The sequence below is a fragment of the Sapajus apella genome, unplaced genomic scaffold, assembly GCF_009761245.1.
Source record: "Sapajus apella isolate SASKATOON/1434 unplaced genomic scaffold, GSC_monkey_1.0 scaffold36, whole genome shotgun sequence".
NCBI classification, from domain to species: domain Eukaryota; kingdom Metazoa; phylum Chordata; class Mammalia; order Primates; family Cebidae; genus Sapajus; species Sapajus apella.
In genome coordinates this window covers 31,521,212-31,546,814 of record NW_022436976.1, presented here as the reverse complement: position 1 = coordinate 31,546,814, position 25,603 = coordinate 31,521,212, and the positions used below count along the sequence as shown (strand labels likewise).

The following is a 25,603-nucleotide window of genomic DNA, read 5'->3' as shown; positions in this document are numbered from 1 at the left end:
ATCAGACAGCCAAGATGTATGCTGCTGAGGACAAACAGAAGGAGCACCGGCCAGGTATCCGCACACCCGAATTTGGTTCTCACACCAGCATGCTCCATGCTCTCTAATCAGTAAGCCCTGGGTCTCTTGGCCACTGCTCCTGAACACAATGATAGTGCATCATCGTTAACACAAAACCCAGCACTCACGCCCAGCCGGCTGGTCCCAACCCTCCTTGCTGATGGTCTCCCCAATTGCATTCTTGCTACAATGCTTGGGAAGAAGCCCTTGTTTACCAGCACAAATATTCTGGGAGCTTGAATCTCAGCCTTGAGTTCTTTTGGCAGATTCAAACTGTTTGGATCCTTTCCTGTGGTGTGAATTGGATTCTCTAGGGTCATCTCAGCCAGGAAAAGGCTCCACCTCGAATGATTGTGGTTGGGAAGGGGCAGGGTATAAGAGACACAACTTTGCCTCCAGCCACTAAATGCTTAAAGAGTGTCTTCCTGCTGGATTCTCCCTGTGTGTCCACACGTATCCATACAACAGGACACTCTTTTCAAGAACACAGCTCAATATCCAGAACATATGGGCAGAGCCCACCTCTACCTGGCAGTCAATCTAAACAGGCACTACGTCCCAGTACTCTGAGCTAAGTGCTGGAGACAGGTAAACAAACCTGCATTCTGCCCTTCCCTAAAGAGCTCCAGGCTGGCCAGTGAGACCAGGGTGTAACACTCTAATAGAGGCAGAGGTACCAGTGCACTGGGGAGTGAGGAATCACAGGAGAGTCATATTTAGGCAGGACTTGCAGAATGAACAGGTATCTCCTGACAAAGAAGAAAAGGAAGGGGATTCTGGACTGCAAGGATGGCATTTATGTAGCCCAAAGGTAGGCTTGGGACGGGTTCTAGAGGACTTTATGCACAAGATGGTGACCCTGGGGATGGGACCACCAGGCCAAGGAGGAGGGTACTGACATTTGGGGGCTTGATCAAGGAAATGGCAATGTGATCTGTATCTTGGGAATCACATATCTATTACGTTCCTTTCCAAAGATGTTTCTACACCCTCTCTCAAGTTGGAAACCTATTAGATTCCTATCTGTGAGTGGCTCCTTTGATCCTACCTGCTGTCCCGCTAAGCCACATCCCAGCCCTGCACAGCCAGCCTTCTTTATTTAAAAAATTTAGAGACAGGGTCTTGCTATATCGTCCAGGCTGGCCTCAAACTCCTGAGCTCAAGCAATCCTCCCACCTCAGCCTCCCAAGTGAGTGGGACTATAGGCATGGGCCACCCTGCCCGGCTCCCAACCTTTTTTAATGCTGGCACAGGAGCTGGGAATCCTGTGCCCCAGGGGAAGGTCCAGACAGCACCCCTCTCCCTCCCTGACCTCTAGTGGTCCAGGAGAGACAAGCCTGGGGAGGAAGAGATGGGCCAGGGATCCAGACCCACTCCAGTCCTCTGGAACATGGCGTGAACGTGGCCTTGCCAAGGGAACTGATCCTCTCCCCCCCAGAAAAAGATTTCCTTTTGCTCTGAAAATGGATAGTGCTGCAAAGACACATCCCACTCCTGCCCGTCGGCCTCCGCCACCGCTTGCCGGCACTCAGGCTCCACTGTTAATCACGGCAACACAGCGAAGGTGAGGTGCATATTAAAAAAGCACTGCCTCATCCACCCAGAGAATTCCTGCTCTACTTTAAGCTCTCCAGACACACGGGTGCACACAGCCTTCCTGCCCTGCCCCTTCATCCCCAACTGTTCCAAAAAGTAATGATTCATCATATCCAACTAGGAAGGGGGAGCTGCAGGGCCCTGGAAACCACAAGTCCAGAATCCCCATAATTCAACCCCAACTGCCCACTGAGCAGAAGAGGGCTAAGAATGGAACAGCAAAGTCTGCCAAGTTTTTTCCTTTGAGTCTTGCAGCCCCCTGGATGATGCGTGGTTTTTCATGCCTCTTCCTCCCAGAGAAGCTTGGGGAATGGCCCAAGACCTCTTCCCCCTTCCTCTGTTAAGATGAAGCAACAGGATAGAGCAGGGAAAAGAACCAGGACTCTGGGGAGACACAGGTTTGGGAGGCCAGGCCCATGGTCACACAGGCAGGTGCAACAATACCTGGCAAACTCAGTGAAATGTGAGAAGCAGCTCCGTGGTGCTGATGGAAGAGCCCCAGATTCATGGCGCTTGGTGCCCGGCCTATAGTTCCCTCTGAAACGGACTTATCTCTCTTGTAAAATGCAGCTGCCCTACCTGCCTCACAGAGAACTGTGTAACTGAGATACCAGGAGTCAAGTACTTAGTTCAGCCCTTACCAAGGGCAGCTGCTAATACACCAAGCTGTGGCTCAGGATCTGCCCCGCCTCGTGAAATCCTGCAGGAGCCTCCTTTCTTTGGCTCAGCCCTCCTTATTACCCCACACAGCCTTCCTTATTACCCAAGCGAGCGACCTCACTTGCCTACAACACATAACCTGTCCTAAGCTGGTCGGGGTTGGAAGCAACCTCCTCAACAAGAGAAACCCCAGCTTATGCTGGGTGCCCTTCAGCAAGCTCCACAGGAGTCATCTGGCCCTGGAAGTGGCCCCCCATTTCTTTTGCCCCGAAAGCCTTCGATGGCTCAGAGGACAGAGGCCAGGTCTCTTCTGCTCACCACTGCACTCCCACGTCCACTCTCTCTAATACTGCTGCATTTACAGGTCGGGAGACTGTGATCTAGGAAGGTAAAGCTACTTCCCAAAAGAGAAAGAAGTTTCTAAGCTCTTGGACTTTGTCTACAACTCCAGAGTAAGTGCCTCCGGACTGGCTCCTACAATTAATCTAGAGAAGAGGAGCTTAACCAGATACGCAGGTTGGGCATGCCTTTTTTTGACCTTGGGGCAAGGAGAAGGCAAGACTTTATTAAGGTCTTCTTGAATAAAACTGACCTGAGAGGGAAGAAGCTTCAAGAAGGGGAGGGGAGAAGGCTGCAGCCCGCAGAACAATCCAGACAGACTGATGGAGGGGCAGAGGCCAGGTCTGAGAGCCAGCAGCTCCAGTGCTTGCCCTATGGAACAGCTGCTCCAACAATGGGGCGAGGGTAGCCGAGCTAGACCATGAAGAGCTCTGACTTCACTGTTCCAATGAAGTGGCACCGCACCACTGATAGGAGGAGCACCCAACAGAGGAGAAGCAGCCAGCTGCTCACCTCAGGTTAGCCTAACCTAGGTCTGCCCCGTGGGCTGTGACCACGTCGGGGCCAGAGGCTGCCCTGCCTCCCAACCCTGGGAGCCCAGCAGGGCTGGGCAGAAAGCCATGGCTCATGAATGTGTGCTGAAGGAAGGAATGACCAACATCTGGGAAGAAGCGCTTGTCAGATTTCCCATCTGCCATTCATTCTGATCACTCGCCTTATGCTGGTATCAGGCATAGCTGATGAACTAGGGAGAGCTGCTCCTGGTTTACAGGTGGGTAACACACGCTCAAATGATACTCAGGTGAAAGTCACCAGTGACAGAATGCAGATGCACAGGTCCCCAGCTGCCCATGTCAGAGCCGGTCTCCATCACACTCACAGGAGTAAGCCTGAGAGGAAAAGCAGCAGAGGCTCCCAGACACACAACACCTGCCTCCCAGCCTCGACCTCCCCCCGCAGCTCCTGTGCAGTGGAGCAGAGCACTGGGAGTCAAGGCGGCAGGGGGTAAGGGAGGTAAATCAGGTGGACAGGATGAAGGGAGGTTACACGTGAAAGGGCCAAATAGGGCCTGCTGCTTAGCCGTGCCACATATATTGGCCAAACTGAAGGGTTACACACTAAAAAGCTAGCGGATCTCAAAAATACCCAGAACCTCTTCCACACATCAATGTCACTAAGGCCGGGCCACGCCCCTAAGACTCCCTTCTGGAAAGAGTTGAAACCGTGAGGCAGCTCTTGCTCTTGTGTAAGCTGGAAGACCTGGGTCTCCAGAAAAGAACAGTCCTAGACATGCCTACTACTACTCTAAGGTCTCAAGAGCCAACCCAGCAGACACCAGGTGGGGCTTCATCAGCTTCATCTCACGATCTTTTTGAAGCTGACCTAAGAGGTCCCAATTACCAGATGAAGTAACCAAGGGAACCCATGTACCCACCCAGGCTGTGTGACACAAGAGGCCTTCAGGAAGGATGGACCACCTTCACAGAAGGTGAGGGAGGGATGGGACCCAGCACCTTCCTGTCCAAGACAGAAGGAACAGATGAGCTGACCAGCACGAGGGGAGCTCCAGCTCAGCTGCTGGTCCCCAGGGACCCCGAAGCCCAGTCATTCATCTTTCCACAGCAGTAATAAATCATTACTGATGTGAATATAGCACTATGGGTTTCTTTTGAGACAGGGTCTTGTTCTGTTGCCCAGGCTGGAGTGCAGTGGTGTGACTGAGGCTCACTGTAGTATCAGTCTCTGGGGCTCAAACCATCCTCCCACTTCAGCCTCCACGGTAGCTGGGACTATGAGCCTATGCAACCACGCCTGGCTCATTTTTAAATTTTTCTTTTGTAGAGACAGGGTCTCACTATATTGCTCAGGCTAGTTTTGAACAGGCCTCAAGTGATCCTCCTGCCTTGGCCTCTCAAAGTGCTGGGATTTGCAGGTGTGAGCCACCACACGTGGCCTGAATATAGGTTTATATGTATAGTCAATCCTTACCACAGCTCCAAAAAGGACATGGGATGATTTGCTACATAACTGTTCCTACAGCACAGCTGAGGAAAATGCCTGAAGAGGCTGGGTCACTACCAGGCTCACACTGCCAGCAAGTGCAGGGCCATGATCCTGTTCACAGCCACTCTGTGACCTCCCTGACGCTGAGCTGGGTGCCCCCCATCCCCATGCCTGTGCTGCATACAGACCTGCCACTTCATGCAGAGTGTGACCCCCTACCTACTCACCATGTCCCGAGTCTCTTTCCCACCATTTTGGTCTTGAGCAAGAAACAAGAGACGGGGCTTTTCTTTCCTTTTTTGAGACAGGGGCTTGCTCTGTTGCCCAGGCTGGAGTCCAGTGGCACAATTTCAGCAAACCTGCAACCTCTGCCTCCCAGGTTCAAGTGATTCCCCTGCCTCAGCCTCCTGAGTAGATGGGATTACAGCTGTGTGTCACCACACCTGTTTAATTTTTGTATTTTTAGTAGAGACAGGGTTTCACCATGTTGGTCAGGCTGGTCTTGAACTCCTGACATCAGGGGATCCACCCGCCTCAGCCTCCCAAAGTGCTGGCATTACAGGCGGGAGCCACCGCGCCCGGCCTGAGATGGAGCTTTCTGAGAGAAAAGTTTACAGGATCACAGGGGGGCCCGGCCCAGGAGGATTCCAAGGCCCTCTTTGGGAGAGGGAGTGTTTCAGAGAGAGATTGCCTAGGAGTGAATTTAGGCAGCAACAGGACATGAACCTGACCCCACTCTGGGGATCCCTGCATTCAGAACAGTGCCTCACACTGAGCTAGATGCTGGAATGGCCTCTGACCCCCAGGGCAGTACCTGGGCCCAGAGCCCAGCCCAGACTCCCCTGAAGACCAGGTTCCTCCCACTGCGGCATGAGCTTACTCAGGGGGTCTGTCCTGATCCATGTAATGCCGAGGCGTGTTATTACAGGATTCTGCTGGAATTCTCTTCCTCAAACCTCTTCTGCTACAAGGGCTAAGGAATTTGACCTTTTTTTTTTTTTTTAAAGGAGAAAAACCTCAGTACAATTTGCTGAGAAGGTAGGTGGAGACAGGAGCAGAAGGGAATCCACCCCTCAGTCAGCTATGAAGAGACAAAACAAAAACACCCTCCAGCCCCACAGGGCCCCAGCCACAGGGAACAATCACTCCGTCCTAAGAAAACGCAAAGTAAAAACTCAGGTCCAAAGGGGAAAGGATAAACCAGCCCACGCTCTTAAAAAGCGTGAAGTGAAGGCAGCTACTCACACCCATCCTTCCAGTATCAGATCCACAGAAGCCAGAGATTCGGGAGTCTGTTTACAGCCTGAGAGTACAGCCCCAGTGAGGGCTTGGCCAGGAGCAGCAGCAAGAACAGAGCCCAGGCCTCCCAAGTCCAAGAGGCCAGGGACTCCTTCCCCACCCCCCCTCCCTCAAAAGGGAGAAGAGAGGAGTGAAAGTCCCACTCCGGTCTTGGGAGACCAGGAGAAGGTGGTGTGCAGCCCAACTGGGCTCTGTGGCATGGGGCTGGCTCCGCGTTAGGGGGCAGTCGAGGCCCGAGCAGCCGCTGGGTGCTTTGTTACCGAGCAAATCTCCCAGGCGCTGCCTGCTGATGCATAGCTAACTGGGCGGCAGACACTGATTTATGTTCAACTTTCCATTTCATCAGCGAGAGTTACAACGCTACATGTGGAGTTCACGTTTTTCAGGGAGGGAGGGAGAGGCGGCTCAAGTGTGCAGACACAAACATGTCCACATGCGTGCACACAGGCACGCGCACCAGTCAGGGCTGCAACTTTTTTCCTATTTAAGGGGGAGGGCGACAGGGCTGAGCCAGCCGCCGCCGAGGCAGCCTGGCACGTCAGGAGTAACCTTTTCTGCACTGTTGCTAGGAGCCCCGGTGCCGGTCATCTGCCGCTGGGCAGACGTTAGGCACCAGGCTGGCTGCCGGGCAGGGAGGGGAGCACAGCCTGACCTTTGCGGGGGAAGTGCTGGCAAGCAAAAAAAGGCTTTCTTCCCTCTCCTCTGCCCCAGGCCTCTGCTCACTGGCCAGGAGATCGTGGAAGGCAGGACCAGCCCAGACCCACATGCTTCAGAGTGGCCAGCACCCGCCACTGGACAGAGGGGCAAGCTAAGGCCAAGAGAGGGCAGGCTGGCTCCCAAGGACACACAGGTGTGCAGCAGCAGGGCCGTACTCCAACCAGGGTGTCCCACTCCTAGAGCAGGGGGCTTCAGGTGGGCTGTAGCACAGCAAGCAAAGGAGGAGCTGCCGCTCCCAGAGCCAAGTCAGTTTGGAACAGGTGGGGCCTGGGGGTGGGGAGAGCAGTGGCTCCCCACCTCCAACTGTGGCCTGGAGCCCTGCAGTTGGGGCGCCCCGCCTCCTCTCTAATCCTTCTCAGCAGGGGTGACCCTGCCTTCTGTCAGTCTGGAGGCGGACAGCAGGGCGGAGGAGCTGGAGGGGGTGGAGCGAACACGTCCACCCCTGACACAGCACCTCTGTCCTCCTCCCCAGTGAGAGGCTGCATCTACCAGACTCCCCCCACCTGCAGGGAAGCAGACAGGGCCAGGCGAAGCCCAGAATGAGGAGGGGCTTCCCAACAGACAAACAGTTATCAAGAAGCTGCGGATCCCCCCCACCCCACCCAGGCCTGTCTTCCTGAGCAACTGGCCAATTGGAGCCTCAGTTTCTCGTGTATACACTGGGAATGCTGTTGTTCTTAGGACTACTTCATAGGGTCAAATGAAATCACAGCATCGAGCAGGGGACAGCTTTTCTAGCCTGGAGAATGCTTCCACCAGCAACTATTAACATAAGAGGGCATCAGACAGTTCCACTTTCAGGCCTCAGAACACTGGCTGGGGTGGGCAGGAAGCCTAGCCTGGGCAGCCCCAGGTAAAGGGTCCATACCTGCCTCCTGCCCCCCACCTGTGCAGGCCACAAGCCAGGCCTCCTTTAGGCTCCAGCATCACCAGAGGCCACCAATCACTGGCAGGGAAGCTGCCCTCAGTCTCACTCAGCAACCACTCCTGCTCGGGCCACAGCCACCTCCAAAGAGGACCGCAGCTGGACTCCACACTGGCCAGCCTGCCAAGAGCCATGGAACCTCTTCCTGGGATCACATTGCTCCCCTTATTAGGAACCTTCCATGGCTCCCCCTGACTTTATCTCCTCCCTGTGTCTATCTTGGCTCCATCCCCACACCCTAGCCTGATGTCCAAGCCCCTGCCACCCCAAACTTGCCCCGTCACATCACATCCTGCACAGGCTCCCTCTCGCCTGGCACGCTTCCCCACCCCATTCACTGTCAACTGCCTCCTCCTCCTCAACCCAAATGTCAGTACCTCGGGGAGGCTTCCTCAGATAAGCCAGGCTGGCTGCTCCCTACACCTGCTCCCATGGCATTCTTCCTGTCAACCTCTCCAGCGTGGCACACAGTTACTCCCTGCCCCCTCCACCAGACTAAGAGCCCCTTGAGGGCAGGATCCGTGGCTGCCTCTTGGGTGACTGACCGGTCCCCTGCCCTTAGACACCATGTCTGACCAAGGGGCTGAGGGACAACCAAGCAAGCCTGGCTCACATGATCAGAGCTCAGCTCCTTCCCCTGCCCTGCCTTCACCTCACCATTATGTCAGGTAGGTTGGGACCCCAGCCCCCGCCACCAAGCTTCCACCAGTAAAAGTCTTTGGAAACCAAAAGCAAACAAGGTGGTTTACTTCTTCCCAAGTCTCCCCTTGTCCCAAACTTGTCCTCATCAGCACAGAGAGGCCTTTCCTGCCGCAGCAGCTTTCTGGCAGGGGGAATGTCCGCTCCCTCTGCTGGCTCCTGCTTCCCGCTGGAGAGCAGGGCAGGAAACAGACAGCATTTGGCCCAGCTTTTGAGAACTGCCCCAGTTGCTCCCAGGGGTATGTCCTCATTTACTGGGCTTCGACCCTCCCTGGGAACACATCATAGCTCACAGCACCCAAGGCTCTCCACTGGGCATCCTGCCTCTGCTTAGTTACCCACCACTGTTGAGCAGCTCACCACTTCATCATTAATTTGGCAGATGACAGAAATGTCTTCCACAATGATCCAAATTGCCCTCCCTTTTCTTTTCTCTCAAGGACTTGGTATCTGGGGCTGAGGGCTCACAGAGGCAGGTCTGAGTACCTGAGAGACTCTCCATCGCAGAACTTACAATACTTCAACTCAGTCATCAGAGCTCTCGGGAGGCTGCCCTTCTCCCAGAGAAACCCCAGCTACTTCTGCAGCAGATGAGGAAAGCTTTCGGGTCACGCATGTCTCTCTCCCCTCTTGTTTTCTGGGTCATGTCTCTGGCTCTTGGGCTACACAAATTGTTTGCTCTTTCTCGTCCTCTCCCCATAACCAATGGGAAGGGTTCTCTAGGGACCTCAACATCTTTCTAAGACTGGTGGGCCTGGCCAGCAGGAATGAGGACTCATTGGAAAGTGTCAAATACTCCCTATTACCCTTCACCAAGGTGGAAGGCATCTAGATGTTCAAAGCAGGATGGGCTAAGCTTTTGGCAACAGGAGCTGGGACCCCTCCTCCAGGACTGTCTTTTCCAGAGAAGGCACTCAGAGTCTTTAACCCTGTGGCCTCTGCTGGCGCTCTGTCACACAGCATCCATCATCAAGATGGTCAGCTACTTTCTGGTCGGGCACAGTGGCTCATGCCTATAATCCCAGCATTTAAGGAGGCTGGGGTAGGTGGATCACTTCAGGTCAGGAGTTCAAGACCAGTCTGGCCAACATGGTGAAACTCCCATCTCTACTAAAAATACAAAAATTAGCTGGGCGTGGTAGTGGGTGCCTGCAATCTCAGCTACTCAGGAGGCTGAGGCAGGAGAATTGCTTGAACCCAGGAGGTGGAGGTAGCAGTGAGCCGAGATCACCACTGCACTCCAGCTTGGGTGACAGAGTAAGACCCTGTCTCAAAAAAAAAAAAAAAAAAAAAAGGTGGTCAGCTCCTTTCCGAGCAGTGGCTGCAATGCCCAAGTCCCCATCACCACAAAGCCACTGGAGCAACTGCAGAGGAACTGTTTTGGAACACAGATCTGGTCAAGACATTATCCAGCCCAGGGTGCTGCCCTGGCTTCCCACTGCCTACCGGATCAAGCCCACACCCAACAACGTCCTTCAACAACTTCAACAACTGCCCGGCAACCTCTCCAGCCTCATCTCCCACTGAGCACCTGTCAACCACCTCATTCTAGACACCATCTCGACCAGGGCTGCACTGCCTCCAGGAACCCCTTCCTGATCTCTCATCTTGGCAGGCAGGCAGGTCTCCCCTGTCCCGCTACCAGGCCTGGGTTACCTGTCCGTCTCTCTGCTAGGCTGGCTGCTCCTGTGGGCAGGCTATACTCAGCTGATTCACTTCGAGGCTGGAGCCAAGCCCCATGCCTTGCATATCAGAGACAGCCAATGACTGTCATAACCACAATCCTTTCTCCTTCTGTGATTTCATTTCCCCATCTATAAATGGAAGCTTGAATTAGATCAGGGATGGCAAATAGGATATGTACCACCACTGACACGTTTACGCTCATGGTAGACATTGCCAGTCACTGTTGAGCCTAGACACATAGCTTCAGAATCATTCTCACGGTGTCCTGGGCAGCCACCACGCATCAAGCAGAGCTGGCATATGAATGAATGGAAACTTACTTGCTACTTCTTTAGATAAGAGTTATGGTTTCTCTGTCTCCTTTGGTCTCTCCCTTCTTCTCTAGTTCTCTACTCTCCCTGCTTCCTCCCTCCAATCAGATGAGTAATCTACATTTGGACTCTGGAGTGTTTGTGGAAGAGCACTCCATGAGGAATCAGGAAACCTGGGTTTAGACTCTGATTACAGCCCCGGGTCAACTCTGGGCAAGTCACCTTTCTGAGTCTCATTTTCCCAGTATGCATGCCTTCTCTGCAGAAACACTGTGATGAAAATGAAAGTAAGCTGCATGTTTAAAACACTATGTAACTGAAAACAATTATTGGAATTCAAAAACAAAACAAGAATAAAAACAGCTTGTACCCAATGCTCAGTTCTCCACAACCCCTGCCCTCTTGTGATTCCTGTTTTGGACTCAGAAACTCTTAATGGACAGTACCCTCCTTAGGACCACCTTAGAGCCAAGGAACTTAGGAATTCTTATTGGACAGTGCCCCCCTTAAGGACCAAGGAGCTAGGGGACCCACCCAGATCAGTGGGGCTGGCCAAAGCCAAGCTGGGTTTGCCAGATGTGCAGCCCAACCCAGCTAAGCTGCGTGGAAAAAAAAAAAAAAAAAATGCCACTGCTTGATTATGTAAAGTCCATCTGGATCCAAAGCAGAAAATCAAAGCTGGAAGGGCCCCTCAGAGACCATCTGGTCCAGCCTGCTCCATCTACTGGTAAAAAACTGGAGTCCAGAGATGGGGAGCAACTTGCCCAAGGTCACTCAGCAAGTAAGCAGCCAAGCCCTCTTTGTCCTTCCCTGCTGTAAAACACCAGGATGCCACTCCTGAACTCCCAAGCCGACTTCCTGTTAGACCCTCCCTGATCAGAATGTCGGATCTAGCGCTCTGGGGCTGACTGGGCTCCTCTCCTATAACATGAGCAATAAAATAAGCTCAGTTCAAACATTTACTGTGTCCTTAGTACACGTCACGTGCTAGGGATGCCAATGTTGGGCAGTCTTTTTTTTAAACAAGAAATTCAGAAGTAGAATGCCCTTGCTAAATTCTACCAAGACCCCAAGGACCCCACCCTATTCCCCAACAGTAAGGTGTCATCAGGTCAGTTTCCAAGCCACCTCCCTGCTAGCCCTTAACTGGCTACCAGAGACATCTCGTGCCACAGGACCACGACAGGTACTGCCCACGCCTTGGAAACCTGGACATGGAAGAAGTAAAAGCTGATGGCAGACCCTGATGTGTGGATGGCCAAAACTTGTGACCCCAGGCGTGGCCTTAAAGCCTGGCAGTCAGAAGCAAGGCCCTGTGTTGCTTACTGGGCGGCCGGGATGGAGGTGGACAGCTGCTCCCTCCCACCCAACCCTGGAAGGCCTGCTGGTTTCTACATTTAGGACCAGCTGGGGGTGAAGTCCTGATCTGAAAACTGGGCTGGTTACCCTAGGCCAGGGGCTGCCAAGGCTGGCTCAGCCATCCCGAGCCAACTCACTGGTGCAAAGCCTTCCTGCAGCAGAGCTTCCTACCCAGGCCTCGGCCAAGCAGGGGAAGGAGTGCAATTGTCGCCAGCAGATAAAATTCTCGATACCATCTCTATTTCCCTTCTAATATCAGAGTGGCCGCCTGCAATACTAGTGAGGGGCAGGGCCGGCAATCAATAGCTAATATTCCTGTTGTAAGCAGGCCTACTCCGGAAATGGGCAGCCAGTACCTCCTTCCAGAGAGATACCCTTTCCCCTTGGCAGCGACCCAGCCTGAGTGGTTCAGCATCATGGCCAGGAAGAACCAGGCCAGGTACCTGGCCAAGCCTACCCCCCCTGCATCTGACTGATGGGGAAATGATGCCGGGAAGTGGGAGAAAGGAATCACCCAACATCACCGAGGAAGTAGACAGGCCAAGACACTGCTCTCTGCTGTATGACCCATCAGCCCTTGATGGCTCACCATGCCCAGAAAACAGAGGTGGCCTCAAGTCAAGAAGGTCCAAAAGTTACCTCTGTTTGATGGTGGCAGATAATGGCTAAATAAGGACAGGAATCAGTCTTGGCTTTCTGACCATATACCCAAACGTCACAGGGGAGGGCCCAGGAAGTATGCCTGGAATTAGGCCTTAGCCATGGACGATTATACCAAAGCAGGAAGTTGGGAGCTGCCCACATATCAGGCAGAACTGAGCCTTGTCCTAGACTCAGGCCAAAATAGAAGTCAATGGCCTATTTTTAAAACATACAACTGGCTATTGCCTAACTCTTTCTACCACAGTGGTCTAATCTGCACTGAACACCCAGATTGCCAGCAAGCAGCCTCAATCAGGATGTGCACAGATGAAGCATGGTACCTGGGTGGCCTATGTCCACCAGACAGGGAAGCCACACTGTTTCAAGAGCATCCGTGGCAAGTGAGCCTACAAAGAATTCTCAACTGGACAGAATGCCAGTGGGAAAGGCCCGTTGATGGGTGCGGGACACCGTCTGCAGTGGCCAGGAAGATACCCTCCTTGGTGAGGACGAGCCTTTCACACACTGGCCCTGTGGATTTCCTCCCTAGGGGAAGGACAGCAGCCCCTCTGTCTCCTGCCTTTTTGGGCCCATGGGTTGCCAGTATTTTAAGGTCTAACTCTCAACCCATCTTCAATATGTCTGCGGCCTTGCCCCAAAGCTGAGACCCTGGCAGTGCCTGATCTGGTCCAACTAGGAGCCCATCTGGCTCCTGCCTTTCTTGGGTCCATGGGTTGCCAGTATTTTAAGGTCTAACTCTCAACCCATCTTCAATATGTCTGCAGCCTTGCCCCAAGCTAAGACCTGGCAATGCCTGGTCTGGTCCAGCCTGGAGCTCACACACCTATTTCTGAGACTACACTCATCTCTGTCCCTTGGACAAGGTCCCAGTTTTGGCAGTGTGCTGGGAATGCATACAGATCTGCATGTGGCCATCCAATGCTCCGGATGGCCAACCTGCGTCCCTCTCTTTCCTCCCACCATCACAGTAGGTGGCCTACCACTTCTGTTTTCGGGGAATGCCTGAATTTCACTGCCATTCTTCTTAACTGGTGAGCAGCAAGTCCTAGCCCTCTTCCCTCAGGAGTTAACACCAACCAAAATACAAAATCTTGCCAAGTAGAATCATCTTCCTGGTCATCTCCCGCCCAGAGGGAAACCCCTTTAACATCCCTAGGAGATGTCTGTCAGGTCTTTGAGCAGGTGCACCTAGGGCCAGAGAGCCTCCTGCCTTGATGTGGGATGAGCGGGGGTGCTAAATTCTGGCCTATACCAAGCAAAACTGTCCTTGGACTTTCACTGGTCCCAGTTCTGAATTCTAGGGCTGCACAGAGGAAGCTTCCGCCTCCTTTTCCACACAACAGCTCTTTCCACATTCTTATCTGGGAGTGCCAATCTTTCAAAAGCTGTGGGGAACTTGGGCGGATTCTCAAACTCAGCTGCCGACAGACTTGAAAGAATGAGCCATGTTATGATCGAGAGTGTCATCATGAAAGTTACAGCCCTGAATGCTGTACCCCTCTAACATGCCATTTCCCGGTCTCACGTTGGCTTAAATCACATGAACCACCAGGGAGAAGGTAGAGACAGAGGAGGCGGCTCGGAGAGGGAGGCAGCCGCACCCAACCTGGCAAAACAGAAAGTCCCATTTCACACACACCCCAGAAAAAGCCGAACAAGGTGTCTCTTGGAGAAGGCCAGGCTCTCGACCCACGTGGGATCTGTTCCTGCCTGTGGCGGGCAGAGCACAGGCACAGATGCTTGTGGGATGCTGTCTGTGATCACACTAGGAAAAAATCAAGTGGTTAACCAGAGGGAAAGGATTCTGAGACCTGCTGGGATGGTGGGTTTTTTTGTTTTTTTTTAGATTACGCCTAAGGTTTGTAGTTTGAACAGGCAAAGTAAACAATGACAACAGCAGCAGCAACAAAACAGAAACAAAGAACGATTTACCAATATTTTTTAAAGGCTTTTGTTAAAAGAAAGCCCCACACTGGCTTGGAAGCAGCCCCTACTGCCTCCCCAGCCAGGGGCAGACTGTGTCGCGCCTACGAAGCTGGCATGAAGAAAGCAAACTCCAGCAGAAGTGCAGGCAATGCGGGAGGCGTCTGCTTTCCCATCTCTTTTCTCCCTCTCAGCTTTTAGAAGGACTGGAGAAAGTCATGGGGAAGGGAAGGATTTGAACCAGCTTAAAGCAACTGTATTTAGACCATGGCAAACTGAGCTACTTACTTCTCTCCTGCCCTCCCACCTGCCCAGGGCCTCGGCCCGGAATACAAGGTGGAGCACAAGACCCCCGGGCCCCACACTTACCTGAAAGAAACCTGGCGGGATGGGGCCTCCCGGCATCCCATCATTGGGGGGAATGTTGCCAAGCACAGGGCTCGGGGCAGCTGCTGCACTCTGTGGAGACAAGGAGGAGGGTTAGTGGCCACACCCGCAACCAGAGACACAGAGTTCTGACCCCTGGCCTGGGCTGTCCCCGTCTGCCCACATTCCCCGTGGACCTTCCTCGAAGACCACTGTCTACTTAAAGCCCTCCTAGCATCCTGGGGAAGCGTCACGTACCCACGGACAGGACACAGGTAGGGCTTGTAAACTCAGGCCTGGACTGAATTCCCAGGTGTGCCCCCCACTGAGCAAGCAACCAATTCCAAGCCTCCTTTTCCTCATCTCTAAAATTGGAGGGCTGGGCGTGGTGGCTCACACCTGAAATCCCAGCACTCAGGGAAGTCAAGGCAGGAGAACTGCTTGAGCCCGGCAGTTTGAGACCAGCCTGGGCAACAAAGGGAGAAGACCCTGTCTCTACAAAAAATAAAAAATTAGCTGGGCGCAGTGGCAGGCTCCTGTAGTTCCAGTTACTCAGGAGGTTGAAGTGGGAGGATCACTTGAGCCCAAAGGGTTCAGCTCTATCTCAAATAACAATAAATAAAATAAATGAAATGAGGGAGTGATGTCTACCATTCAGGGAGGCTACAACGACAGCCCGAGACAAAGCACCAAAGGTACTTCCTACAGTACAGAGCAGAGGCGCAGGGCAGGGGAGCACGGCCAATGTGCAGTGGCTGCTCCTGGCATTATATGGCCCCGGGCCGTGTCTGCCCAGCTACTCTGAGAAGCTCTTGGCAGACAGGTGATTTATAAATTGATGCACCCTCTCCAAGTGGCTGGCATGTCATATAGAGCAAAAGATCAATAAATATCCATGACTCAATGAATAAATGAACAGACCAATTGGGAAACACTGCTGGAGTGGGGGACAGAGGGCAGAGCACTTTCTTGGCCCTGTGGGGTCCTAAGGTGTCTCATGGGAGTGGGGAGGCTCACCAAGTTGGGGGACCGTCATTCCTTTTCTCTTTAAATACTGCTATTCTGGCAGCATTTACCTGGTATATGTATGTGCCTGAACAAATGCCTCCCAGGGGTGAGCAGACATCGCTCTCCCAGCCTGGCCTCCTTCCAAAGGATCTGTGTGCGACCTGCTCAGGTGGTCGGTGTGTCATACAGGCGGGAGTGAGGCTGAGACGCCTGGGCCCCAGCCCTGAGGAAGCCACAGGTGTCTGGGAGTCCTGTGTGAAACCGGGCCCTGCTCTTCTCCACTGATTCTAAACCTCCAGGGTCTCCTCCCACAGGAAGCCCACCTCCAACCTTGGTGCTCCCCAAACCCCACTATGACCGAAAAAGTGACACTTGGTCATCAATCATCTCCCAGGGTTCTGACTGATTCTCTGGAAGAGGAATGAGCCCCCTGGGGTCAGGAAACAAGAGCGCCTCTTTTCCTCTTAGAAACACAGCCTCCATCACCACCTTCAAGAAGCCACTTCTCTTTCCTTTCATCAGCAGTAAAATAGGAACTAGAGGCCAGGCACAGTTGCTCACGCCTGTAATCCCAACACTTTGGGAGGCCAAGGCAGGTGGATCGCCTGAGGTCAGGAGTATGAGACCACCCTGGCCAACATGGTGAAACCCCATCTCTACCTAAAAATACAAAAATTAGCTGAGCGTGGTGGTGGGCACCTGTAATCCCAGTTACTCGGGAGGCTGAGGCAGAAGAATTCGCTTGAACTCAGGAGGTGAAGGTTGCAGTGAGCCGAGATCGCGCCACTGCAATCCAGCCTGGACGATAAAAGCAAAACTCTGTCTCAAAAAAAAAAAAAAAAGAAACCAGAACCTCTAACTTCCAACTTTGATGGAAGGAAATGGGATAATGTGCGAATCCCACTAATACACCGTATGCATTGAAATGAACAAACAGACCTGGGAGCAAATGTACCTGGTTTTCAGCACTGTCACCTCTACTAGTAAGTGGGATGACTGTAGGCAAGCCACTTGGACTTTCTGAATTTGCTTCCTGTAAACAATGAGATAGCTGTGGTCCCACCTCCTCCCCAGGGTTGTGGGGGAGATTAAGTGACAGAATAGGCTGTGTTTTGTAAGCTGGGACAGCTCTGTGAATCTAGAAACAAAGAAGTACAGGGCATACCGTGGGTGCTGAGCAGACTCCAGGTAATGAGAATGGGCAAGCCGCATGTTACTTTTCAAAATGATTCTTGCCTACAGAAAAACAGCCCTCTCTGCAAGAGATATCCTGCCAACCATCCTGTAATGTGTTTACAAGTTGCAAGCATCTCCCAAAATTAGGATTATAGGTCTCCCCATTCCCCAGGACTGAGGTCACAGGCCCCTACCAGGCCCCTGCCTCACCGCTGCCCCAGCACTATCTGAGTTAGGGCCTCGTGGGGGAATCGCCAGCGTATCCATTAGCTGTGTTACTGTTGGCTGCATTACTGTTTCTCTGTGGTCAGTGGTTCTGCGAAAATGGCAACTTTTTGTGATTAACTGTCAAGAATTACTCCTCAGCAAGAGCAAAAAACTTTTTTTTTAAAAAATGGGGTGAGGTAAACACTCACCTACATTTTCTTCAAGTTCTTTCAGAGACTGGTGTTATATTTAAGAATTTCATCCTTCTTATGTACCATTATTTAACCACTTTGTTTTGCTTTTTTAGAGATGGGGTCTCACTGTGTTCCCAGGCTAGTTTCATGTGATCCTCCGACCTCAGCTTCCCAAAGTGCTGGAATTACACACATGAGCCACCACACTCAGCCTATTAGCCAATGCAGTAACAGGCATTATATCTCAGTGTCTGCTAATCTGGCAGTTAGCATCCCTTTGGTATCTGGTATTTTGACTTACCTCTTAGGTCATTACCTTTTGAAATGGTTTGCATTAACCACTTGCAGATCTAATTTTATGGCAAACCATTCATGTCTTCTGCTATTTGGGTATTTGACTTTTTATATATTGAGGATATAGAATAAGGGTAAGTTATAATTTAAAAATAATTTTTAAAAACCACTTAAAAATTATTGTTATTAGAGATCTGGTCCCCAGGCTGAAGTACAATGGCCTGATTATGGCTTACTGTGGCCCCAAACTCCTGGACTCAAAGGATCCTCCTGACTCAGCCTCTCAGGTCGCTGAGAATACATATGCACACCATCATACCCAGCTAATTGAAAAAAATTTGGGGGTGGGGGGGTGGGGGGGGGGGTCTCGCATGTTGCCCAGGCTGGTCTTGAACTCTTGGCCTCAAGCAATCCTGCCACCTCGGCCCCCCCAAAGTGCTGGCTTTACAGGTGTGAACCATCGTGTCTGGCCTAACAAACTTATTTAAATAAAAACGTAAACCTGCGAGTGATCCGTTGCCTTATTTATGAGGCTGCTTCACTCTAAGATGTCATTTTCCTATGAGATCAGGAGTGAGTCAATGGTTCTAGGAACTGGAAGTAGTGGGTGGGCCACGGTTTTTTGATGCAATAGCCAGGGTGACCGTGGTTCTAGTAAATGCACATTTCAATTCTCTGAAATGTGGGGGTGGAAGATGGAGTTTTGCTGTTCTCCAGTGACGGAGAACAAAAACCAAGACCATGTTACCAGTGACTAAGGGGCAGGAAGCTGAGGAGACGCTTTTATCATTCAAAGTTTCTCCAGCAGTAAAATTAAGTTGTCCTGCAGTGCTTAAATATATGCCCTGAATTTCGATAGTTATTGCTGTTCCCCTTTGATTATAAAGCAAACATGTGCTCATAACAAAAAATCTTTTAAAAAGGGCAGAAAAGTATGAAGAAGAAAACAAAAAGCAGCAACTGATAGTATATGGCAACAAAAGAGTTAAGAGGTTAGGAAAAGCTCAGAAACAACTTGCTCACAAAATCTACACCAAGATACCCTCCCCGCCCTGACCCTCCTGCAGCTCAGTTTCAGCAGGGGCTGTTTCACCTGACTTTTGAGACCAGCACAACATGAGGCATACAGCAGGTGTTCAATAAATGATTACTATGTGTATTATTCAAAGACCTGCTCAAAGCTGACCGTCCGGAACCAGGCCTTTCCAGACTGCTAGGAATCGGCCTCTCCCTGTGGTTTCCAACTTGGAGCTAGAGCTCCATTAAGGCACTCAGAAAAGCGTCTCCTGAGTTTTCTCTAACATCACAAAACCAAAACCCCTGAAAACTCCTGACATTCACTGAGGCCTCCAGCGAGTGTGCCAGGGCTGCGGTGGGTGTACAGGCTAGAAGTCCCCCAATGGAGGACAACAGAAAAGAACATTGGATTCAGAAGCTAGAGATCTCCTAGCTGGGAGCCCCTATAGACAGACCCCTTTCTCATTCTGGGAATCAATTTCCCCATGTATCCAATGATGGGGTTAGAGGAGATGACCGGTAAGGCTCTTCTTCCAAGCTGTTCTCCCTAGCTCAGTCCACATACTTAGGGGAGCCAGAACTGGAAACAGCAGCTCTTCCATGAAGAGGACGGCAATCCTCTTTCCAGGGGACCCGGGTTTTAACTCTTCTCTATTCATTATAGACTGTTTTGTGATCAAAGATTCAAAACTACCCAGAGACCTGTCATCTGAGCCCACAGATAACAGTGGCTAACATTTGGGTTCTAACCACCTAGGTTATCCACTTTCTGGACTCAAGAAAGCCAACTCAAACCAGCCAGGCAGTTTGGTTAACTTGCATTTAAATTCTTTTCTAAACAGAAAACAGGCCTTGAACAGGGTGATGTGGCCCATTCCAGCCAGCTGCCTCCTCTAAACCTATAGTCAACTTCAAAAGCCCGATGTGCTTTCCCAGAGCACCTCCTGAAGTTCCATGTTCCCAGCCAGGGAGACTTGCGAGGAGGACCGATCCCATAGATCTCTCTCTAAGGAATAGGTATTCTTAATGATCCCAGGATGGGTACACAGCCATGGGGCTCCGGGACTGCCCCCTGCCTCGGCCCCATCCACGATTCAACAAGATAGACACATGCCACAGCAACCAGAGATCCCCCGCAATCCCACTCTGTAAGGATACCTGAAAACCTTACCACAAGTCCCACCCCAGAAGATGGACATTCCCCCCTCCACCCTCCAGGGCGGAGACACAGGGTTCAAAACATGGGCCTCAGAGAGGTGCTTCCAAGAAGAAGTGCCTTGGAAGCCAGGCTAAGGAATAAAACTTTCTGCTCTGGACAATGGGGTGGCGGGAGGGCTTCTGTCCCACCTCACCCTGTGCCAGGCATACTCGTGCTCACTCAACAAATCCCAACAGCACCAGAGTACCCCCAAACTCCAGGAGCAAGTGGACCTGACAAGTCCCCACACTCCCAGAGGCCACTCATCCCACCCAGAGAGAGGAGTATCTCAGAGCAGGCAACAGCGTTCGTGCTTTTCCTTTGAGAAGCAATGGTCCAGGGGCATTCCCTTCAGATGCTATCTTCTGGCCTCATTTCAAGAACTCCACCTATCCTCACTCACAAACTAGCCTGCACCCCCCCGCCGCTGCCTCATTTTGACTCTCTTTAAAATTAGTTCTAGGCACATGAAGCTCCTGGAAAACTGAATAAAAACAAATGCTCAAAGGGAAATGTGGGACTCCTGCCAGGTTGGCCAACCCCTCCTGACTGATTTACAAGGCTGCAAAATGGTACTTTGTTCTGCAAATCTCCTCCCCTCCTCGCCCTGCCCTAATACTCAGGCCTTGGCGTGCAGCAGCTTGGGGCCACATGCGCAACCACATGTGCAGACTTCCTTGACTGAAACTCAACACAGGCTGCGTGGCCCAGGACCCAAAACACCAAGGGGTGCGAGGCATGTGCTGGGGGTGGAGCCGTGTGTTCTAAGCTGGGAAATGGAGGTCACTTAGGGGAGCTTGGGACACTCCTGTGATGACTTCATGCAGAGGGCAAGTGAGACAGGAAGCCTCCAAGTGACGCCTGTCTAATGGCCTGGGGAGGGGGGAGGGATGCCGGCACTGGTTTCAGCAAGATGGTGGCTTCCAATTCTATGCAAACTGTGGGGTAATCCAGGTTCCCAAAGGGAATTTCAGCAGCATCAACAAACTAAAGATACAAATGCAGGAATGGAAGCAACCGAGGGAATGTCATCACCCAAATGGAAAGGTCAACATGGACAGAAATGGGGTTAAAAGAAGGGAAGGGGCCAGGAAGAGGATTCCTTGTTTCAGATGCAGACCACAGAACAGAATCAGTTTTGGAGAACAGGGGCTCTAATTGTGCGGCTTGGAGAAAACAGAGCTGTTGCTACGTGAAGAGGCAGAACCAGCTGACGTTAAAAATAGGTTTGGATGACATACACAAGTGACACAGGATCTCTGCCTTCAAACAGCCAGGGGGCCAGCGTGTGGGAGGAGGGATGGAAAAGCCTCCTCACACCAATGGGTGGCCCTGGGTCCAAGAGTAGATGCCCCAAGCTACAAAAAGGTTCTAGGCTGCCTCAGCAGGGGGTGGGCTGTGATAATTTGGCGTCGCTTCCAGTCTAGACATGGCAAAAAACATGTTAAGAGGGGATTGCCATAGGCACCTGGGGTTTCCTAGGGATTATTAAGACAGAAGAGCCCTGGACTGAGGGTACCAGATCAGGGTTCCAGCTCTGGCTGCAAACCACCTACTGTGTGATCTGAGCAGGCCTTCTTGTCCCTAGCCCTGGGCTCCATTCAAGGCAGCTGAGGTCCTGCTGCTCCAGTGACACAGCGGGTGTCAAAGGAGCTCTTCAGCAAGCAACCTGAAAAGGGCCGCGTGTAGACAACAAAAGCCTCAACCTGTCATGGCCAGGCCATCACCATCATACCCAAATGAAGGTGGTCCTGATACCTGAGCTTCTTTTACTAAGTCCCAGCTCACGTCTGCCACCTGGGTACGGCGCTGGAAAACAGGAAGGGCTGGAGAAGCAACTGCCTTTTCATTTTGATCCCATCAATCAGTGGGGGGTGCAGGGGTAAGTATTTATTCCCCAGCATCCCTGGGAAGATGTCATTTCTGTTTTCCCGGTAAGGAAACTGAGGCACAGAGAGGTGGACTGTCTCAAGGTCAAGTAGCTAAGTGGCTCTAATGTTAGTCCCTCTGTGCCTCCACCTTGCACCTTGGGTTCAAAAATACAAAACCATGGTCACATCCCACCCACCCCTGTAGTTCCCAGGAAGAGTTCTGTGTGCTTTGACTCTTACGGAAAAATACTTCATTAAACACATAAGAGAAGCACAATTCCTTCCTGTGTTTGAGACTGTCTATATTTTATGCTTCCCAAGTAGGCTGACCTTCTAGCTCTGCGCTTTCTGACAAATACTTCAATGAGCTGGCATTCACCAAGGGTGTGTGTGTGTGTGTGTGCGTGCGTGCGTGCATGCACATGTGTGTCAAGGAATGCAAGATCTTACTGAAGAGTCTGTTGGATGTAACCGGCAAATTACCCTGGGAGGAGAAGAAGAAACAAGATGAGGGGTGGGGCGAGCTATACAAAGGTTACAAGTGCTTTTTACACGTCACATGTATCAGCAAACGCTTGCTTCTGGGGCTGGGGCCAGCCAGACTGTGCTGTGCTCACCAGAGCAGATGACAGGGTGTGGGTCTGCCCTGCAGGCCAGGAGGATGCAAGGAGCTGTGGTGACAAAGAACTGAGGGACGGGGAAGGTGCTCTGGGCGGGCGCTGTGAGCAGGGATTAGGGGGATCAGGGAGGCTTTGTGGAAGACATGGCACTTGAGCCGGGGCCTTAAAGGACAGCAGGACTGGAGGATGCAGGAGGTGATACAGGAGTGAGAGATTATGCTGTCATTTTAACCATTGCTGGGCACAGGGCCTCCTGACAGCCTCTCCTCAGAGCACAAATCCCTCCAGGACACCCCCCGCCCCCCCGCTCCATCTCTAGGGTAGGGGGTGGGCATGGGGCTTGTTCACTTTCCCTTCCCCACAGGAGAGGAGCCAGCCACCCAGTGAGCGAGGGCTCACTGTCCCCAAGCAGTCCCTTCTGACCCGGCTCACGGTGTGGCTCATCCAGTCTCTCCCTCCATCCTCCCCACCGTCCGCAGTCATCACCAGACGCTCTGAGGAGTGAAGGGACTTGTCCAAGGGTACACAGCTGGAAATGGGCAGCCCCAGCTCTTGGTCACATCGCAGCTTCTCTGATCCAGGTTTCAGAACCAACACTTAAAGGCGGTCACGTGCACACAGGTCAGAGCTCAGTCCTTCCGCTCACCAGGGGCCGAGTACTTGGGCACCTCATTTTACCTTCTGTGCCCCCTCATCATTTGCTAAGGAAGGGAGCCCCCTACCCTCTGTGGGGGGCACAGGGAACTTAAACATGACTGTTAGCCAGGCTCAGCCAAGGTAAGCGTTCAGCAACCAGCAGCCCAGAGCCAGACACAGCTCCAGGCAAAGATTCCCCGACCACAGCAGGCTGGGGAGACAGAGGGGGCTGAAAGCTGTGCAACGACTAGATACTCCGCTGGACAGAAAAGCAACTCTTCTGAGAAGGGCCTCTGCTGAGTGGCCACCTTAGAAAAATACTATCTCTTTTTTTAAAAATGAAAGAAAGGTATCCCAGTCAGAACAATTTCCCAAAAAAAGAAGGACGTCAATTTCCTGCGCTGAGAAGTATGAGGCCACCACGCTGCCGGGCCCTGCCCATTCATCCCAGGAAGCACCCGGCTGCTTCTGGGGACTGTATCAAAGGTCCCCATTCGGTAAGAGGTGGAGCCCCATGTATTTAGTAATTAGTACCTGGTAAGAGAGTGGATTCCAGCCAGGGCACCCTCTTCCACAGGCAAACACCACCCATCTGGGCCACACGGCACAGGGCGCAGGTCCCAGGCATGTGCATGCAAGACAAGGAAGATGAAAGGCTAGAGGTCCCCCGCTGGATGAACACTGTGGAGTGGATCAACAGCTTGGTATTTGTACAACGCCGATTTTCTTCTTAAAGAGAAATGAGCTTCAGGCCCTGGTTTACACCATTAGCAAAACACACACACACACACACACACACACACACACACACACACACACACACTTCCCACTGTCTTAAAGGAGCTACTTACAACCACAAACATGTCATAGTAGGCCGGTGACAGCTCCGTAACAAGAACACTGGCAGTGGCTTCTGCAAAGTGGAAAATTCCCTGGCGTGGACCCGTGCACACGCTTAGTTCCAATGACAACTTAATCCTGCCAGGACCGAGGTGTGCAGAGAACAGAAAACCACCCGCTTCTAGAAACTTTTTTTAAGTTTAAAATAAATCATTAAAGGCAGGGCCCTCAGAACATCTTTCAAGGATGGGAGCCCACACTCTCCTCGGCGAGCATCAAATTTAGTGGGGACCAAGTCACTTTCCCTCACCTCCTCCTCCGCTGTGACAGGACAAAGTGTACACAGTCTGACAAGTTCACCCGTGTCCCCCAGTGCCGGGGAAGGCGTGCATCATTCAAACCCGGCACCACCTCTTCTGTGTAAAAGAACTGCCGGGAGTCCTTGAGCTCCTCAGGCCAGGAAGGAAGGCAGCGAGCAGCGGACCACCATGGTCTGCACAGCCAACCCGGCGCACGGTGCCATGCAGGCTCGGTGCTGAGCAGATGCCATCTAAGCCTTTAAAGCATGCACTAATTGCACTAATTTAGTTAACAGTCTCTGTTTCGTCCCCCACCCCCGAGTCAACCAGCGTCCTTTGGTACTGCTGGAGAGATGCAAGCTGTTGGCTTTAGTGTTATTTTGTCAGCCATTAAACGATTCATCGGAGTCATTAATTGATTTATTACTGCTGCCTGCTCAGAGGGTTTAGCAAATAAAGAATGATGTAGGTCACAAAGCAAAGGAAATTGGACCCAACGACGCTACGAGGTGCTGGGCACTTAGAGTGTCTGCTGCTGTCCATCTGGGCAGCCCTCCACACCTAGCTGTCAGGCGAGGAACAGTGTAGATGGTCCTCCTGCTTGAAATCCAGGTGCCAGCCTACATCCTGCTCAGGTGCTGGTGCTACCAATGGGGAACCTTGTCTGGAGCCTCTAGAAGGCTACTCCCGGGCACCTGCCAGATACAGCTGAGGCGGACGGGAGAGAAGCCCACACTGACCCCATTACCCACCAGGTGGGCACTGAGTAGCAATGGCTGGGCCTGTAGCTAGGCCCTCCAGTGTTCCAGGAAGCCAGGGACAGGGCCCTCAGCCAAGACTCTACTACCCTGGAGGTGACAACTCCAGCCAGGCCCTCCCTCTTTCTCCCCTGCACTGCCTAAGGGAATGGGAGGAATGTAACAGTTGATGCGCTCACAGGTGCCTCCTAATGCCTGGACTTTCATGTACTTACCTCTAATCCTCTCAACAGTCCTACACGGTAGCAGGGTAGCCTGCTTCACAGAGAAGAGCGCTGAAGCCCTGGGAGCTGATCAGCCAGAGGTTGCAAGGCAGGCCAGGAAATGGCAGTCCTGGGATTCAAACCCGGGTCGACCTGATTTCAACATCCATGATTCTTCCCCTCTAACAAATCCTTCAGACTGACACAAGAGAGGGCCACAGCTTGGCCTTAAAAGAAACTCAGACAGAAACTACCTAGGTGACCAAGAGCAAGCCAACATCTTTCCTTCTCAGAGCCCCAGGTGCCTCATTTGCAAAATGGCAGGGTTCCGGTGGGTGAGCTCCGAAGCCACAGGAAAGGATGAGATTCCAGGGCACGTCTTTGTACGGCCCCAGCTGCCCTGGCCACTGTGAAGCCTCATATCAGTTCCCCTCAAGAACACTCCTGGGTTGTGAGCGAGGCACTGCATGAGCCCCTTGAGGTCCCCTGCTACCCTTCAAACCCCAGCCTCTAGGGTGTAGGTCCAGGAAGGTTTGCTGCACTCATACCAGACAGCAGTGATCCTCATCTCACCCCAATCCCAGCCCTTAGGGCTCTGAACAAACCAGAGGGAGTGGCATCAAGGCAGGGCAATGCTAATGCCTCCAACAGGAGAACTCACCAGGCCATGGATTC

General features: G+C 52.3%; 1 protein-coding gene across 6 annotated transcripts in view; it reads right to left on the bottom strand.

Moving 5' to 3' along the window:
* The window catches only part of SSBP3 (single stranded DNA binding protein 3), a 180,697-nt gene that overhangs the window by 38,291 nt on the left and 116,803 nt on the right, over window positions 1-25,603 (bottom strand). For all 6 annotated transcript variants that reach the window (XM_032296895.1, XM_032296896.1, XM_032296897.1 and 3 more), the window contains exon 5: window positions 14,611-14,700. In XM_032296895.1, coding sequence (XP_032152786.1) covers window positions 14,611-14,700 — 90 coding nt within the window. The remainder of the gene's footprint in view (window positions 1-14,610; window positions 14,701-25,603) is intronic.